This window comes from Chelonoidis abingdonii, chromosome 4 (assembly GCF_003597395.2).
Source record: "Chelonoidis abingdonii isolate Lonesome George chromosome 4, CheloAbing_2.0, whole genome shotgun sequence".
NCBI classification, from domain to species: domain Eukaryota; kingdom Metazoa; phylum Chordata; order Testudines; family Testudinidae; genus Chelonoidis; species Chelonoidis abingdonii.
This window is the reverse complement of record NC_133772.1, coordinates 14,769,340-14,788,657: the sequence shown is the minus strand read 5'-3', so window position 1 is coordinate 14,788,657 and position 19,318 is coordinate 14,769,340. Positions and strand designations below refer to the sequence as shown.

At 44.9% G+C, this 19,318-nt stretch overlaps 1 protein-coding gene across 1 annotated transcript; it reads right to left on the bottom strand.

Moving 5' to 3' along the window:
- Nucleotides 1–169: 169 nt before the first annotated feature.
- PM20D1 (peptidase M20 domain containing 1) lies at nt 170–19,034 on the bottom strand. The gene is given in 14 exon segments (XM_032792520.2): nt 170–2,331; nt 3,179–3,278; nt 4,010–4,178; nt 6,309–6,380; nt 7,589–7,667; nt 7,976–8,037; nt 8,335–8,410; nt 9,294–9,413; nt 11,335–11,468; nt 12,381–12,467; nt 13,311–13,543; nt 14,211–14,297; nt 18,804–18,888; nt 18,891–19,034. Coding segments are annotated over 14 exon segments (1,563 nt in total). The 5' UTR covers nt 19,020–19,034; the 3' UTR covers nt 170–2,201.
- Between the last annotated feature and the right edge of the window lie 284 nt (nt 19,035–19,318).

The following is a 19,318-nucleotide window of genomic DNA, read 5'->3' as shown; positions in this document are numbered from 1 at the left end:
GGTCCCCCCAGGGAAAGGGTTGGGGAGACCTGGGAGAGTTGATCAGGTACTCCGAATCCTGATTGGTGGCAGCGAGATCAGATCCAAGCTGGTAATGAGCTTGGGGGAGGTTCATGCTAGCTTCTCAGTTTAAGAACGCTAAGGTTCAAATCTGAGTAGGAAGCTACGACACCAAGAATACAGAGAGCACTTTCCATTCCAACGTACAATTTGACAGACATCTATGGAACAGTGCAGCTGAAAGAGGTTTTAGCTTGTTTTCAGCATTGCACTTCCTGTGTTAGTAGTGCATGAAGTGACTGTCACCCTATTTGCACCTGGGGATAGCACCTGGATAAGATGCTACTCGTTGGCAATTGTTTGTTTGATTAATAATGGCAACTTTAGTGAAAGGGAACATTTTTGCAATAGCCTAAAAGGAGGATACTTAATCCTGGTCAACATTAGCACTTTCTGGGAAATCTCCCTCTGGTGCAAACCCCTGGGTGGTAACAATGATGAGTGCACTAGTGCAAAGCATGCAGCGTTAGATGACATGGTTGTAAAAATGCCAATGGCCTGTCTACACTTAGGCTGCCATCGTTACTAGGGCAAGGGTGGGTGATTTCCTGAAAAGTGCTAGTGTAGACACAGTTGTAGTATACTAGGGACCTTTCCAATAAGGTGCAGAGTGTTCTCAGCTCCACCTGATTGGAAGGGAACTGGAGTCATTCTGCACCAAACAGAAACAAGCTAGGAACGGAAAACTAAAGATGAAAAGGGAAGAATCTCTCTCCTAGGTATCAACCTATTCAGTGAAAAGGGAAAACAGACGAACACACAATTTTGATTTATTTTTTCTTAAATCTGCAATTTATAATTCTGGCACCACAATCACATAGTGCCTCATGGAGCTTACCAAAGAGAGAGAGAGAGAGAGAAATACTTAAATGCAACCAAAAAAAAGAGAAAAAGAAATCCGAGGCACCACCAGTTGGAACTTTGTAATTCGATCTTTTGGAGATTTTTAAAATTATTGTAAATTATTACCAAGATTTTCAAATGTCTAGTGACTGGGAGATCCCTTAAATGGGATTTCAGAAAGAGCTGAACAGCCATCTTCTGAGAACCAGACCCCTAAAAAGTGTTCCAGGTTGGGCCTCTGAAAGCACTAGTCTTTTCTGAAATGGCCACAGGCAGTAAATGTACAGAGGGGGGCAGAGGAGAGGGCATATGCTTCTGTGGCCTTATCAGTATGTTACTAGCACTCCTTGAGGCATATATATCCATCTGTTACACAGGTAAAACGCACCACAGCTCAGGAAAATTGTAACAATGGATGGCATGTGAGCATCAGGGAAAGTCGACTTAATGGCAAAAGCAAGCTTGCTGCAGTACCAGGGGCATTACACAGCATGCTCCACATACTACTGCGGGGGATGCATAGTCAGCATTTCATGCTGTCTTTAAACTACACAGCACCAGGATTTTTAGGCTTCTGGGGCTTGATCTTGCAAAGTGCTCAGAGGCTTCAGCTTCCACTGACCGCAACTCAGCACCGTGCAGATTGGCACTTCAGTGTTTTGGGAATACATATAACGATCCATTTGGATGAAATTTGCCTGTGTAGAGGCCTGGGAAAAGGCGTAGGCACCACTTAAATCCTAATTAAATACCTACTTTAGTGAGACTTAAGCCTTCCAGATAGGACTTGGATGGTGCCTAGGCCTTGCACTGACCCTTTCCACAGGGGTGAAAAATTTTTGGTACAGTAAAGGAATGGGGTTATGAAAGGAGATGGATATTTCCAGAAAATAAATCTCTGTTTTCTGGCCATTTCCACCAGTTTTTCCATGCTGTGCTTGTTCTGTGTCTCCTTAACATTCCCTCCCCCAAGCTCCATCCCACAGCACTTCCCTTTAATATTAGCATGTATCTAATGGCTGCAGGTGAAGGTAGGGAGATGAGGAGGTGTGGAGATCAGAGGCTTTTTCCACTGCTCCAATTCTCTTCTGCCATGTCAAGTTTCCCTTTACTTTTTGGCAGGCTTTGTATCTGCTGACAGCAGCCTCACTGCTTTTCATCTCTATGCAAATTACCATCCACAATAGCCTAGTTCCAGAACACAGTGCAATGTCAATAAGTAGCTGCTTTGTATACCCCAAGTCGCTGCCATCCCATGATTCACCTTCATAGCAGCTCCTCTCCCCATTTCTTTTGTCTCACAGCTCGTGGGAGTTTGCATGAGGCTCTGGGAGCTTGTTGATATCAGAGTTCTGAATCAGCTGGTAGAGAAACTCCACTTGTTTCTCGTAGCCCTCAACTGAGATCTTCTCATTCAAGCCATGGACTCTGTTACAAAGTGAGAAGAATATTTTTCATTACAATATGCATGAGCCGCCTAAATGGGAACTGCAAACCCAGTCCAGACTACTGATTCCCCAGTTCTCTTTATAAAGGTTCCGGAATGTCAAGACTTCAGTAGGAAACAGTGTGAGACAAATAAAAATCTACAGAACAATACACTCTAAACAAGATCTTTTCCTGAGGCCCGCATAAATGGCTTACTGATTAAGGCCAGAGCACAGTGGGTAAGACCATGGAGTAGAAAGTGGAAGTGTAGCAGACACTGTCGGTCCCTGCATTAACATACCACAGACCCTTTGAGTCAGAGTGCAGAACAGCTACCTGGGCACACTGCTCCTATTTCAGTTACACTCGCATGGAAGATAAAATTGATACACTAGCAAGTGAACCAACTCCTAGCATGGTTAATACTTTTGTATTCACATAACTCCCAGCTTTAAAAGGTTAATCAAGTGGGAGTACCATGTTTGTGCCAGCGGGTGGACATCCATATTAAATAAGGGCTTCACACTAGAACCAAACCTTTCAGAACCCAGAATTGTATTTGTGATCCAGCCAAGTTCAGCTGTCCCACTGGAAGGGATGTTTGAACCAGGACCTGTCTACATTTTAAACAGACACAAACCGGGGCTAACTCTCTCCCACAGCAGTTCTCCCCCATTATGTATGCAGCATCCAACGCCGCAGGAAATGGGTGGCTTCTGTGATTCTGAGGCACCCATACTGCTACAGCACAGTATACAAATTTGAGTTTCAGTCTCTAGGCCAGCACGTGCTAATTTTCTTTAACAATAGTCCCTAGAGCATTCCCCACACCAGCAGAATACAATACCTGGGTAAATCATCCGGTTTAAAGACCAGTGGGTTAAATCGATAAATGGCATCTGTGAGATTAGTGAAGTGCCGGCTGTCTGTGTTTCCAATACAAATACCTGGAAGACAAACTCACAGGTCAGGTTTTCTCAGCACAAGTGAAACCAATTAGCCTTCAAGGAAAAAGGCTCGGCTGATGTTGCATTTCTACACTTTGAAAACTTAAACTCCTTTTGAAAACAAATTATTGTTCTCACATCAGCACAGGAAATAAAGAATGCTGGAATTCTTTCAGCAACGAGAGGAGCTGAGCACCACACCTCGTTGGCTTCAATGGGAGTTGTGGTGCCCAGCATCTGTCAGTATCAGGCTCTTATTCTTCTATGTGTCAATTTCAAGCTTAAGTTCCTATCCAGTAAGCTGCGTAGCACAGCATGGAACAGCTTGCATGATAAGGGCTTTAGATAGTAAGGTACAGCACAGAAGAAGAAAGATGATTTTGCCAGTCATGGAACTGCAAACTGACGTGCTAAGACGAGAAGACCTCCCCTCCCACTCCTTACACCCCTGAAGAGATTCCCTGGTACGTTTTGCAGGGAGATTCAATTCAAAGTTCATTGTTTCTGCCAGTTTCCTGTTTGCTTTTTTCTATTTCCACCATCACTCGCCCCATACACACACACACAGTTTAGAGCAGAGAGATGGACCCTAACAGAAGAGGGAACAGCAATTTCCACTCGTTAACAGCTGGGGTGGAGGGATACACAGAAATGGAAACAAAGCAACGGGGGGAGAGACGGGAATGTGGAAGTATAAGAGGAAACAATAATCATCATGTGTTTGCTCTTACCTGGAGCTACACTGCTGACATCGGGAAAAACATCCAGTAAGGTTCTTCGGAAAATCTGGACTCCAAAGGCATGATTATCCCAGGGGCTGATAGGGAGTGGGTCAAAGGCTTCCTGTAGGTGTATCTTTACTCTGTCATCAGCAATAGTGTTTTGGACTATCTCTAGCACCTATGAACACACTCAGAGGAACAAATAAGCAAAGGGAATGAGAGTTTTCCTTGTGGCTGTCTGTGCAGCTGCCAGTTTCAAGGCTTCCCTTGTAAATCAATTGCCAGCTATGGCTCCAAATGAAGACATATGATCAGGACAGGGGCCATGTAGTGGCCTCATGGTGGAAGTCTGTTTTCCTCTTACACAATGCGCTCCTGGCATTAAAAGTCCAAGTACTTCCAAGGCAATCACTTATGGGTCAGTGCCTCAAAAGGCCTTCCTTAACCCCTTCAGTACAAAAGCGCACCACCATGTAGCTGGAATCCAAAAAAGCTTTCACCATGATTGTCCAGAGAGAGGGGTCTGATATTATTCATAGATAATAGGCTATGTCAGACCTACTCAAGTGAGAGAGATCAGGTCACTTTCTAGTGGCTGCAACTGACAGAAGATAAGCCTTAATACTATTACATAAGCATGTATGGTCCATGGCAAGATTCCCAAACCATGGACCACCATGTACCACTGGTAGTATGTGAGCTCGATGTTTCATCAATTCACTTCACAGATTTTTTAAGGTGGGGGTATGTGAACCAATGAAGTTGTCTATGGGTTACTCTGAAGCAAGCGTGACTCCCAAAGGCTGCTTAACATAGCTGCAAGTCTATATTTCACAGAGGGTGTCCCTCAGAATCCGGACTGTCTCCTGTTCACCTCCATATTTAGAAGGTAGTGTTTAGAATCCAAAGTGAGTCTTCAAAAAGAGTCCTGTAAAATAAACCACTGAGGATCTCTCTCATTTATACTGCATTCATCACTGTGATATCTGGCACATATAACAAACATTAAAGCAAACAACTGGCCCAAAGGGACAATCTCCTCTGGTTACAGGCCCAAATAAAGAAAAAGACACAGTGGACACATGCATCTTATGTTATGGGCTCTGTCATAAACAGATGGTTAAGGGTTAATGTCTCTTTTACCTGTAAAGGGTTAAGGAGCTCAGTGAACCTGGCTGACACCTGTTTGTTTTCTTTCAACTTGTGAATGTTTTTTCCTTTTGCTGGAAGGATTTTTACCTCTGTTTGCTGTAACTTTGAATCTCAGGCGGGGGGTGGGGGGGAGTCCCTCTAGGCTATATGAATCTGATTACCCTGTAAGCATTTTTCCATCCTGATTTTACAGAGATAATTTTTACCTTTTCTTTCTTTAATTAAAAGCTTTCTTTTTAAAAACCTGATTTATTTTTCCTTGTTTTGGAATCCAAGGGATTGAGTCTAAACTCACCAGGGATTGGTGGAGGGAAAAGGAAGGGAATGGTTAATTCCTCTCTGTTTTAAGGTCCAAGGAGTTTGGATCTGTGTAGCTTCCCAAGGCAACCCAGAGAGGGGGAAGTGGGGAGGAAAGGAGGGGGGATGGTTTATTTCTCCTTGTTTTAAGACCCAAGGGGTTTGGATCTTGGGTTCCCCAGGGAAGGTTTTGGGGGAACAGGAAGTGTGCCAAACATTATATTTTTGGCTGGTGGCAGTGTACCAAATTTAAGCTAGTAATTAAGCTTAAAAGTGATTATGCAGGTCCCCACTTTTTGGACGCTAACATTCAAAGTGGGGAAAAACCCTTGACATCCTCAGAGAGAAAAAAACCTTGGATAAACTTGGCTCTGGCAGACTGAAAATTGCAGAACACTCCCTTCTCCTAGACTGTAAACTTGGGAACAGCTAGTGAGAGCTTTCTGATGGAAAAGACCCGCTGCAACAAGGGATAAGGTATTCTCAGCTGGCCAGATGCCATTACACTCAGAGATTTACAGAAGACAACCAATAGCTTGACTTGTACCTGGAAGCATAAAGGAAGCCAGCACAGATATTACATGCTCACATCTGTCATCTGCAAAATGTAGGCAGGCAATTTTGCATTATATGAAGCTGCTGAGAGGTCGTCTATAGGAACCCTAGGTAGAGTGTATTACAACTGCGCAGTCTGGAGATGGCAGAGGCAAGATCCACAATGCAGAGGAAAGCTTGCAATCTCCAGACCAGTCAACAACTGTTCATTTCAAAGGTATAGGAAAGTTAAGTAAATGACATGTCAGGGACAAATGTCACGATGAAAAAAAATAGGTGAAGAAATGTAACACGCAGACATTACCTCTTCAACCTTTTGTGACGGGTGGATCCGAAAATTCACAGTTGCTTTTGCGGAAGGTGGGATGACATTGGACTAGGGGAAAAAAGAGGCTCAACCAATACAAAGAAAGCCATAAGCAGAGTCAAAAGCCAATCACAGAACTGCTACTGTAATACTACGTCAGTCTGATATGCACTGCTGTCAAAAAGTTTAAACAATTGCTCTTGCAGTTCCAGGGCTCACAGTGTAAGGCCCCAACCAGCTCCTATTGAAATAAATGCCCAAACCTTCCACCATTTGATCACTGTAAACATTAGCCATTTACCACACAGGTAGTTCTATAAGGATTAGGCGCTTTTCATTTAGAATTTTTTCTCTATGTGAGAAAGGGCTTGGCATTTTTTTTTTTAAATAATAACTTCATTTTATCTGATGTCACTCTCCCAAAAAATCCTCCTTTATAGCTGAATCCATTTCCCCAAAAGCACACCAGGCATGACCCATGTACATCACTTAACAGCATAAGTAGAGATACAGAATTCCTGTTTTCTACAAAATATATTTTATACTCTGTTAAGTATGCAAATTACACAGTATTTGAACACACAGTAAAAAGCAAACAACACGTTATTTCTCTTCTCACCACTCAGTGTCACTGTTTACCTATTACTTGTTTTCTAGACAAATGATCCTTTTCAGTAAAGATTTCCTTTGAGGAATGCAGACTATTAATTGCTCTCATTGGTGTTCCAGAGCTGCAATTCTCAACCGTGCAGTTTATCAGGTTAAGACCTTGACTGTACCAGCCAGAACCTGCTGCCTCTCACTCTGCTGTGCTTGCTCTAACCCACTGTGGAGTTTAGGGATATCAGTCTTGTGATCATGAGATAAAGGTCCCATCTATAGTAGGAAGTTGTCCTGTTGCTGACATTGGGTGGTCCAAAGTCTCAATCACGCACTGTGTAACAGGTTTGAAAATGTTTTTTATCCTGTCTACATTAGCACTTAAACCATTTTCAGCACCAGTTTAGAAAGAACTGGATAACAAATATTGTCATCAGTGAAACAATTTTCTGTTGTAAACCCTAAGGTGTGAACTGGGCTATACTTTCAGATGGAGTGAGGTTGGCAAAGCATGAAGGCCCAGTATAGAGGCTGAGTTTAAAATTAAGTGTAGGAGGAGACTACATCAACCATTCATAGTGGTACATCTAGTAGTATGTGGGAACCACCATTCTAAATAATACAAGCATTGTCCTCAAGCTACATGGAGGAAAAATCAAATGCACACATGAAGCTACCTTGATTCCTGCACTAAACATGGTGATTGCTGTGGTGGTCCGAACCAAGGCATTAGTGGAGGGCTTCTGCTCCAAAATTCTGCATGAAAAATAAGTTTTTAAAAGGAGTTTTGTATTTATAAAAGATATAAATGACAAAAGTGAGAATTAAATTGATTAGATCAACCTATGCATTAACAGAGCAGCTACAGTATGTTTCAATTATTAATTAAAGCAAGGTAAAGGCTTTACAGTCTGATAAACTGAGAAATAGGATGGCTGATTCCCAGGGAAGATCAGGCTTACTGGCAAGAAAGCTAAAGGACTAAAGTTTCTAAATGGACATTGGTTCCCGTATTTCATGGGGGCAGAGGCTGGGAGTGTGAAGAGGGGATGTATTCTCTTTACCTGCTGACGATAGGGGAGAACAGCCACAGGTTGGTCATGATGAGATTGAGAGGAAAACGGAACTAAGTGGCAAGAGAAAACAAAAATACACCAATTATCAAAATTCCAGCTTTGGAGCCTGAAGTGATGTCATGACTCAGTGCAGAACACAGGGCTAAGGGATCTCTGCTATGTACAGTATGAGAGGGATGTTGCAGAGGGAGAACTATTGCACTTAAGCTTTGAATTCTCCTTTCTGAGTCAAATGATTTTAACAAAGACTAGGAAACCCCCCTAGGTAATTTGCGTCTGGGGCTACTTTTAATTTATTAACAATAATTATGTGAAACTTGAGAATAAAGCTACAGTTGAATACTCACCTCTGAAGCCAAGTGCTCAAGAATCATGATTTCTGGTCCATGGCCAAACAGATTGGGCATGGGATTCTGCTCCAACCTACAACAGGCAAATGAGCATTTGGAAAAAACCCTCATTCTCCATTATTGCAAAAAACAGATTGCATTCATAGATCTGACCAAGAGCTTGAAATATAGCCATATTCCTCATAGCTCACAAATCAAGAACAACTTCACCACGGATTTCAGAGCTTTCCTGTCTCATCCAAAGATATTCTTCTGGGGAGGATGAAGAGATAGCCAAGGCTGGCTCCCAATGGGAAGGAAGGAACAGTAAGGGAGATGTGGAAATCTATAAAAATGGTAGGCCAAAAAGATAGCAAGTCTCTCTTTATTTCAGGCACTTCTATAAAACAACACCCTTGCTCCCATCAATCTTGTCTGTATCCATTGGGATAGGGAGGCTGAGAAGCAGGAGCACTACCTTGTACCAGAACCTATGAGATATAACATTCTGATACCACACCATGTTTATTTGCCTGCATAGATATCACCTGTAGGCAGCAGATACAGTCACAAAAGATTCTTGGAGAGAAATTCTGGCAACAGACAAAAGGATGGAACAAAAATAGATTCATGTCACCTTTGCAGATATTCAAATTCTAGGGCTACTGAGTGACATTTAGGCCCCTGGAGTAAGTCTGAGTAGCTCAGATGATGATCTAATTTATGCCTGGCTTTTCAGGGTCCCTAGGGACCATTCCAGGAAGTGTGACTAGCTGGAGTGCAGAGGTGCGCCACACCCTCTTCCCCTGACCACAACCCCTCTGCCAGGGGTAGCATATCTGCACACTTATATGAGCCATAAGCTTCAGTTTTAAACATACACAGAGAAGTACAATATATAGCACTGAAGTCAAGTCTGTTTAAGGAGATTTTGCATGATTATCTTAGGTCTGTTACACAGCCAGGTAAACTCTCACCTGGACAATGCTGCTGCAAGAATACCAATACTCGTCTCCTTAGGAGGGACAGAGGAATGACCTTGCTCTTTTTCCACGCTGAAGTTCGCTGTAATTGAACCCTTCTCTGTGATAGCTATTCTGATGAACAAGAAATAACTTCATCAAACCGATTCCAAATATTACATAACCGGAGTTCTTCAGCCTCTACTGACTGTAGACAGATGGGGCTGATATGCTTATTTTTTAGAACCAAACAAAAATACTCTAACAGCAGCAGCAACAACAACAAAAAGCATTTAAAGCCACATCTGAATGGTAGGAGCATTGTGGTCTTGGCTTTTTCTCCAGATTTCACATCACACAACTACACTTGCTCTGGCACAGCTGCAGTACCCTGCTTGTGACAGCACTGCTCAGAGACTGAAAGTAAGTGCACTCGGAAGGTTCTTTGCTTACGTTTTGTACCACGGCTGCAGTATTAGTGACAGACCAAGTGTCTTAAAAACAAATGTTATTTAAGTATAACAAGAGCCTTTCATGGTAATTAAAATGAATTAATGATTACGAACACCTCTGTGGAGGTAGACAATAGGAAATGCTTATCCTATGCAGTGTTTTTAAAACCTTAAATGATAGCATTTTAATTCTTGTTTGATGTCAAGGGCCAATTGCTGTCTTATTAAATCTAAACTGCATTCATATTTCAATATATAGGTATCATATTTTCCACTGGGAAACTGACCCATGCACTTGTCTTTTATATGCTCCCATAGCCAACACTAAGATTATGGGGGTCTCTTTTTGACTACAGTTCTGCATGAAAACCAGAATGCTCCCCAAAAAGACTAAATTGCAGCTTTGGAGAAGGAAATGGATTTGTAAAACTGAAGCACCTATACGCAGTCAGATATGACCCTTCTACCAACAGTATCTGATAAAACAAATGTGATAAGCATGGGCATTGTCACCAAGTTCTTTACATCATAATTCCACATCCCGTTAGTGCCTGGTTGTCTTTCCCCTGCTTTTTATAACAACAAATAAATGAGACTGACTCATCACAGGGCTTCCTACATTAACCTCCAGGTGATATTTCAGCGAGGCCATTGAGGGATCCCACGTCTTTAGAGGACTGTCTACCACAGAGGGAAAGGGACAGAATTCATAACTCAACTTATACCCCATTTCCTCATTCTTTCCTACTCAAGCTTAAGGGTCACCCTTGCATTCCCTCAGAAAAGGTATGAATCAAATTTACAAGCTGCATACCAAAGACAAACTTCACAGCTAAATCAAGGTCGCTATCTAAGATGACCAAAGAGAAATAGCATTGACTGCATGCCCCCACCCTGCCATTTGCACACCAGCAAATGGCAGTCAGGAGGCTGAAACACTGATTGCCACAATGGTGAACCAGCCTCAGGTTCTGCTGCCAAAACCTCAATTACACATCAAAGTTACTATATTTTTATCTAAAGAAAAAAAAAATCCCTGGGCAGCTACAAACGACAGCCTAGAAGACAGCTGCGTATAAATATGGATATCTCCATCCTCAGCCCTGTGACTCAGCTGCAACCTAGCCAAACTCACCTACTCAAGTAAACAAAGAGGTATAACAATAGTGTGATACAGTGATTGGTGAGATGAAAACCTAAGGGTGGGTTTCCCAGCCAAGTGCTCCATCCATTAGCTAAGGATGCCCAATCTTTGCAACACTGAGGGCTGCAATGAAAATCTGCCTGGAGCCTAAGAGACACACACAAATGTATGTAAGTATGTAAATATACTTAATTCTTAAATACGCACACAGTCCGAACATTTGCTTGTATTTATATTTTCACTGAGATGAACAGAAACTGCAATCAAGTCACCAGCAATAAAACCCTGTAGTTCATCGGCTGTGTCTTCACCACGGAAGAAAAGAGCAGCTGCCATAGAGGGCCTTTATGTTGTACTATGGACACCGCTGCATTAGTCCAAACTAGCAGACTCTCTTATACTTACCCATAAAGCCAGGGATCAGGCTCATTGTGTTAAATTCTCTTCTTTCCTTACTTACACTGCTACTGGATTCTTTATTCCCTCCAAGAACCCGTCTAAGATAACGCTTCCCTCATCTAGCAGGAAAGAAAGCTTCACTCCTCTAGCTTTCAGCAGAGCTGCAATCTTCATTGCTCCTTTATGACCAGATACCTACGAGAATCAAGATCAGAGGAATTGCCATGCTGAATTGCACAAGCAGTCCATCTATTACAGTATCCTGACTCTGACAGTGACCAGTGCTACACGAGAAAGATGCAGGAAACCCCAGAGTGAACAATTATGAAATAACTTGTCCATGGGATGAAGTTTCTTTCTAACCCGTCAATTAGTGGTTGCTTATGCTCTGAAGCAAGAGAGTTTACATCCAGTCTAAAAAAACTGAAGATGTTCTCATTATTCATGAGAAGCCTCAATGCTACCCCACAGCAATGAGCTCTACAGCTTAATTAGGCATTGTTTAAAAAGGTATTTAATTTGATCATGTCTTGTCTTTCAATTTCACTGAATGCCCTTCTTGTCTTTATGAGAACGGGCAATTCTGCTACCCTATCATTCACAATTTCTAGCCCTATGTCATTAATGAAGACTCTGTTAGATAACACTGTTCACCTGGAACAATCAAATACATCTTAACCTGGATTTTCACATTTCACTCATACACTGTACTTTTTATGTCTGACAGCCATACCAAAGAAAAGTACAGATTTACCCTTTTCCTCTCTCTTCACTGAGCAAAACCCTGATGGCCCAGGTCACTGAGAGCTGAACTGTCAATATATACCTATGACTACAATGCGCTAAAGAGTGATTTGTCAAGGCAACAGCAATCATCGGAGGGGTTCACGGTAAATAAACCTTAGAAAGTTGATTTAGTCAAGTAAAAGCACAATGCAGGCAACTGGCTATCCAACAATCAAGCTGCTGTTATAGGAGGAAATGAGAGAGTGAGATTGAGAGAACAGGAGTACTTGTGGCACCTTGGAGACTAACAAATTTATTTAAGCATAAGCTTTCGTGGGCTACAGCCCACTTCATCGGATGCATGCCAACTGAGAGAAATACCTCTTCATCATGTCCAATGCCAATATAGAAAGACCTGCGAGGTCTGTAGTCTCTTCTCAGCAGGAATTCTAGAGCTTGCAGAATACCCTGTGCAACAGAGACAGCATGTTAGTCACTGTGTCCTTTTGCTCTCTGAGGTTGCAAAGAAGAGCTACTTCGTATGGCAAAGAACATGAAGATGTAAAGGAAATCCAGTACTTTCACAGTCCTCAAGCAGGCTTCATTCTTTTAACTATTGCAGGGTTTTTTTTCACTCCAGCTAGTTGATGATAATCGTATTCTTTTGCAAGCACAATCCACGAGACTTAATAATCCTTAAGACTCAGTGTGTTACATAACATCAGAATAAATATATAAAATAGTATAGGCTTGATCCTACTCCTACTGGAGCCCAAGGCAAACTCCAACTGACTTCAAAGGGAGCATGATTGGGGTCTCTATCTCTGAAAAAAATCCACTTAACTGAGCCTTTAAATTGCATCTAGACTGCATATGGTATGGCTCTCGCTAATTGTAGCAAACCCATTACTTTAATGAGGATTAACTTTTTATACAAAAACATTACTAAGGAAGAACAAAGAAAAATAAGAACAGTGGGGATGAAGTTTGTCATCCGTTAACACTTGTGTTTTTCTAGTCTCATCTATTTTTTTTCTTCCTGAAGTATGGTCATTGTCTAATCAGCAGTGGTTAGTTTGCATTTCTGCTGTCTTGCCAGCATCCATTTTGCCTCATACATTGCAATGGTTAATTTTGATTTAGTTGTTTCTGGGATTATTGCTGCCATTCTCAATAGCTAACTAGTTCCAAAACAGAAGTTCTCAAATCACAAAACTATGGGACTGTTAATTATTTACCCATCAGACCGTGAACAAAAACATTCCTTAGAGTTTTTCATCTCTCTGAAATGAGGTGACAGAGAAGACATACTATAGCAGAATTTTTGTTGTCCATTGTTCCTCGTCCATAGATGAAACCGTCAAGTTCCTTAGCCGAGAAAGGAGGGACATGCCACCCCTCTTGGGAAGCTGGGACTACATCCATGTGTGCAAGCAGCATGTAGGGCATGAGCTGGGGGTCAGAACCCTGGACAGTGAAGAGATGACTGTATCCCCCAATGATCTCATGTTGAATGAACTTGGTAGAAAATACAGCAGGAAAGACTGTTTAAAAATAGTCAAAAGAAGAGAGAAATATACAAAGGAGAAAAATCAGCAAAATCTTTTCTATTCTACCACCAAAATTATTGGAATATGACACGAACCCGTTAGCAGAATTTTGCCACTGACTTTAAAGGAAGCATGGTCTATAGTGAATTTTAACACACATGGCAATAAGATAGAAAGCTTGATCTGTTGCAGGCAGCAAATATGCAAGCTTCCCTCAAACAGCTTTACCAAACTGTCCCAATCTGCAGTGGAAACCCTCAGTAGAGTTTTGTCTCCCTTGGCAAAAACAGGACCTGTAATTCACCACCACTGCAGCTGTGTTGGACGACTGAACCTACAGACAGGGCTCAGATAGGTTTAGGCTTTTTTATCACAAGGTTGTCTAACTCTTTTCAGAGCAGGGTGATGACATGGAAGCAAAAAGACACCTATGCCCTGTCTATGCTCAGTTCCTACCATCAGTGGAGATATACCAAAGTTGAACTGAAGGTCTCATTTTGGCCCCGATGGTAATACAGGCCCCTTTTGAGAAAAATCAAGATAAAAAGTGCTGTGTCAAACACAGTACTATTCCATTATATTCAGAATCTAAACTTCTTCTCAACTTGTTGCCAACCTCCTGCCCTTTTATTAAAAATATGTAGAAATGTAAATTCTGTACCTTTTTTAATATAATTCCCAAATTCCGCCAAGGCTGTTGTATTTTGGTCCTCTGGAGAGAAGGAAACGGTTTGAATTTTGATGGCACCTTAAATGAAAATATGAAGTATGGGATTTTTGGCAATGATGACAATCAGTCTGACAGTCCTTTTAACTGTAATTTGAATAGGTAAGAAAATTAAGATCCTGAGTATTTTGTAGGCTTTACAGATCCCAAGACAGAGGGTAGAGGTGGTATTACCCTCAAAGAATCGACTACATTTTAAGCTCATTAAGTACATTCTGGCTACCCTATTAATACCTATGTAGTTTCATATAGAATGTTGTTCTTTATTACTTGTTCTAAATTGCTGTGTTTTGTTGCTGTGCATTGTTAAAAATGCTACCGTTTTCCACTCTGGAAGCAGCTGCATTTCACTGGATTGTGAAGATTAATTCCTTGTCAACATAACGTTTTAGGATTAAATGCAAATATATTACTAGATGGGAATTCAAATATAATTGCATCATCTTTTTCAATACGTTTCCTAATGAAAAACATTACTTTGGGCTCAAGCCTGAGTACACTTAGCTCTCACTGAAGACAATGCTTAGCACTTCACAGGAGCTTGTTGAGTGGAAAATGTGAGTTGCTTCATCAGATTTTTATGGGAACAGTGGTATTCACTGAAGCATCCTTTACTTCAGACAGTGCTGCTCCATGATGGCTCATAATGCCTCACTATGGACCTGCTCCTATCTACTTCATCAAGGGTCTCTCTAAAGAAGATTTTTTGATTTCTAATTAAAAAAAAAAACATTTCCACCTGCTAGGTAATAATTCCACCAACTAAATACAGAAGAGCTTTTCCTCTGTTTTAATAGTTTTAACTATTGTTTGATGCCTGAGTCTGGTTTTCTACTAGCTGCCAATCCCAATGTAATCCATATACCCCCAGAAGTTTCCTGCAAGAGTCTTTGTGTCTGAAAGTACAAATGCATTGGCTCTATAACTGGATGCCTGCAAGGCAGGGGTACAAGATTTGAGCCAGAAAAGAAAAGGGGGCACTAATTTATTTAGTGTGACAAAGGGACATCTGAAGATGTACAATTGGAGAACACAGAGAAACTGTGTTTTGTATCTAAGGATGAGATATTGGAGAAAACTGTCACTGGGAGGAAAAAAAGGCTGCAGGTGTGTGAAATTCCGGTCCCAGTTAAGAAAAGAATATCTGCTGTGGGAAAGCATAATAATTCATTTATTTGCAGTACTTTCATTTGGCAAACTCTAAAACATTTATACAGCTTTCTGGGCAAGTTTTTCCCTGCCATCTACTCCAAATATGGTGCAGCCTAATGGATTCACCTACTTCTTATCGTCCCTCTTCTATAGACTTAATATTATGTTTATGAACAAGGGATGAGGAATGGGCCAACCAACAACAGTAACAGCACCTTGCATTTAAAGATAATCTTTCATCCAAAGTGTTTTATAAACTAAAACAGCTACACCGCTCTGAGACATCCAGGTCCCTGGTTGTGGAATCCCTCAATATCCTGTCTTCCTTTTTCATTAATATCTACATTGGACCACTCAGCAAAATTGTCAGAGTCAGGTGTCACTGATACACAGATGACACTCAGATATCTGTGTCCTCCACTATCTCCAAGACACATCTCCAGGTTTTGCTTAGGATATCTGTTGGGGTCAAAGTATATGGCTGCAAATATAAACATACCAGGTATTTTGAGAGAGGCACCGTGTCATGCGGTGCTAAAGAATCTTAACTGATAACAAGCAATGAATTACATAGAAGAGATATTAAAACAATATTATTCCCTTCTTTCATTTGTCAGCAGAAGAAATAAATCCTCTTTTTTAAAAAAAAAAAAAAGAAATGATTTTCCATCTTTTTCTTCTGCAGTTTTTCTTTCTTCCCTATCATCCATAGCATGTACTTTCTGCAGTGTCATGGAAGCAGGGCGGGGAGGGATGTAATACACAAGTGAAGTGCCTTATGGGGATAAGGGAGGTTGTCAGTTTCAGAGCCGTGTCAGCTGCCTCAGTTGCTGGAGGACAGTCAGTGGAGGGGTGTCAGAGCTTGAGGATGGGTTAGCTGTTTCCTTGGGAACGTGTCAGTGTCTGAGAAGAGGTGCTGGGAGGGGGGCAGACCAATATCTAAGCAGGCAATAAGGGGTGAATAGATGCTTAAAAGTAAAGTGACACAATGGGAAGACGACACTAGTGTGTGTGTTTGTGGGGGGAATAGTGTCAGTTGAGGGAGTGCTAATGCTCAAGCAGTTTCTGTCTGTGCCTGATGGTGCATAGTACACATGGGAGAGAAGTGCCCACTGAGGAAATTCTGCCAGGGATACCAGACTAGAGAGGTCAGTGCCCTGGGGGTCTTGGTAAATGGATGGCGTTAATAGCTGGTGAGTAGGCATCAGTACTTAAGGGATTTCTGGCTGCTCAGTGTCTTCAAGGCAGGCTCAGACCCTGGAGAATGAGTCCTGGGTGGAGGGGGGTTTCAGAGCACTAAATCTCAAGAAGGCCCTGGGATGGGGTCTTAGGCCAAGAGGAAATGGGGAGAGGCAGTCTAGTAGAAGTTGCTTGGGGGAGGGTCATGAAGGAGTTTTGGTGGCCAGAGATGGGGCAGTTAGGGAATGTAACTCTAGGGATCCAAAGGGGTGCACTCCTCAGCAGAGATGGAGTTCTGGTCTGGGGGAGGGAGAGACTTAGCCACGAAGCGGCAGGGGCTGAAAATGGTCTGTCATCAGGGCAGATCAATCAGGGATGGGAAGAGTAGGGGTATTCAGGATGGGATTATAGTCTCCAGGATTTCTCAAGGGGTGGAGGTGATTCTGCTGGTGGGAGCCTGCCAGGAATAGGGGTTTGGCCCCAGGGTGTTATCCTGGTTTATGTGTGTGTATGTGGGGAGGGGGGTCTGTGGAAAGATTTAGTCTGGGAGCATGAATTCTTGGGAACAGTGCTAGTTTGGGGACTCCCTGGTTGGGCAGGGGGAGCTAATCTGGGGGTGAGGGGCTGTTTGATGGGAAAATTAGTCCAGGGGTCCCCCCAGGAGGTTTAGTCAGGGGCAGTTTCCCCCTGAGATCAGAAGGATAGTTTGAGGGGACCCCCAGGGTGGAGGTTAGTAAGGGTCTGAGAGGTGCCAGAGTGTTGGCTCGGGGCACCCCCAGGGGTGGGGCATGGGGATTAGTTGGGGGCTGGGGGTCCCCCCAGGGGTGGGATTTAGTTGGAGGTCCCAGGGGGGTTGGCTGGGGGTACCCCTGGGGTGGGGTTTAGTTGGGGGTCCCAGGGGGGTTGGCTGGGGGTCCCCCAGGGGTGGGGTTTAGTTGGGGGTCCCCCACAGGTGGGGTTTAGTTGGGGGTAGCCCCGGGGGTAGGGCATGGGGATTAGTTGGGAGCTGGAGAGGGTTGGCTGAGGGTTCCCCCAGGGGTGAGGTTTAGTTGGATGTCCCCCAAGGGGGTTGGCTTGGGGTACCCCCAGGCTGGGGTTTAGTTGGGGGTCCCGGGGGGCTTGGCTGGGGGTACCCCCGGGGTGGAAGTTAGCTGGGGGCCAGGGAATCCCGGGCGGGTTGGCTGGGGGTCCCAGGGGGGTTGGCCGGGGGTCCCCCCAGGGTGGGGTTTAGTTGGGGGTTCTGGGGGGTTGGCTGGGGGTCCCCCGGGGTGGGGGTTTTAGTTGGAGTCCGGGGGTTGGCTGGGGGTCCCAGGGGGGTTGGCTGGGGGTCTCCCAGGGGTGGGGTTTTAGATTGGGGTCCAGGGGGGGTTGCTGGGGGTCCCCCCAAGTTGTGAGGTTTAAGTGAGGGTCCCGGGGGTTGGCTGGGGGTCCCCCAAGGGTGAGGTTTAGTTGGGGTCCCGGCCGGGGGTTGGCTGGGGGTCCCGCCTGGGTGGGTTTTAGTGGGAGCCCGGGGGGGTTGGCTGGGGGTCCCTAGGATGGAGGTTAGTTGGGTCCCAGGGGGGGGTTGGCTGGGGTCCCCAGGGGTGAGGTAGTTTGGGGGTCTCGGAGGGTTTGGCTGGGAGTCCCCCGGGGGTGGTTATTGGGTCCCGGGGGGTTGGCTGGAATGTCCCCCGGTTTAGTTGGGGGGCCCGGGGTTGGCTGGGGGTCCCCCGGCTGGGGTAGTTGGGGGTCCCTGGGGGGGGTTGGCTGGGGGTCCCCAGGGGTTGGGGTTTTTGGGAGTCCCCAGGGGGGTTGGCTGGGGGTCCCCCAAGGGTAGGGTTTAGTTGGGGTCTCGGGGGGTTGGCTGGGGGTCCCCGGGGGGGTTCAGCTGGGGTTCCGGGGGGGTTGGCTGGGGGTCCCCCGGGCTGGGTTTAGTTTGGGGATCCCTGGGGGGTTGGCTGGGGTCCCCCGGGCTGGGGTTTAGTGGGATCCCTGGGGGGGTTGGCTGGGGGTCCCCAGGGGTGGGGTTCATGGGGGTTCCCGGGGGGTTGGCTGGGGGTCCCCAGTGGGGTGGGGTTTAGTTGGGCGGTCCTCGGAGGGTTGGCTGGAGTCCCCGGGGGTTCAGTTGGGGGTCCACGGGGGGTTTGGCTGGGGTACATGGGGGCGACGGGGGGGCGACTCTCCTGGGATGGTGTCTGAGGGGTCCCGGCCCTTCACCTCTCAGCGCCTCCTTCAGCTCCTGTCCCTGTCGCGGGGCGCATGAGCTGGAAGCCAGCGCGGCACCCCGCTCCCCATGACAGCGCGAGGCCCAGCGGGGGGCGGGAGGACGTAGGCCCGCACCAACACCACGGCCAGCAGAGCCAGCGCCACCCCGCACAGCCCCAGGCAGGCGGCCCAAGCCGCCCCCCGCAGCCGCCCCCTCCGCTCCGCCATGCCGCTCCGCTGGCCTCGTGCGCCGCCCGCCAATCACCCGCCGCCAACTCAGAGACACTGGCCAATAGGCGGTTTCGTTCGGCCTTCGCCGCAAGGCCTGCTGGGAGTTGGAGTTTCTTGACCCTGACAGGTGTTTCCGGAAGCTTGACAGCTCACGTGCCGTGCCCAGAGCCGGGGGCTGGAGCCAGGGCTCTTGGGGCCCGTTCCCAGCCCAGGCCCTGGGGTCTGTTCCTGCTGACTCCCTTTGTGATCTCAGCCAATCACTTCACCAGAGTATCCCCATCTGTAAAATGGTAATC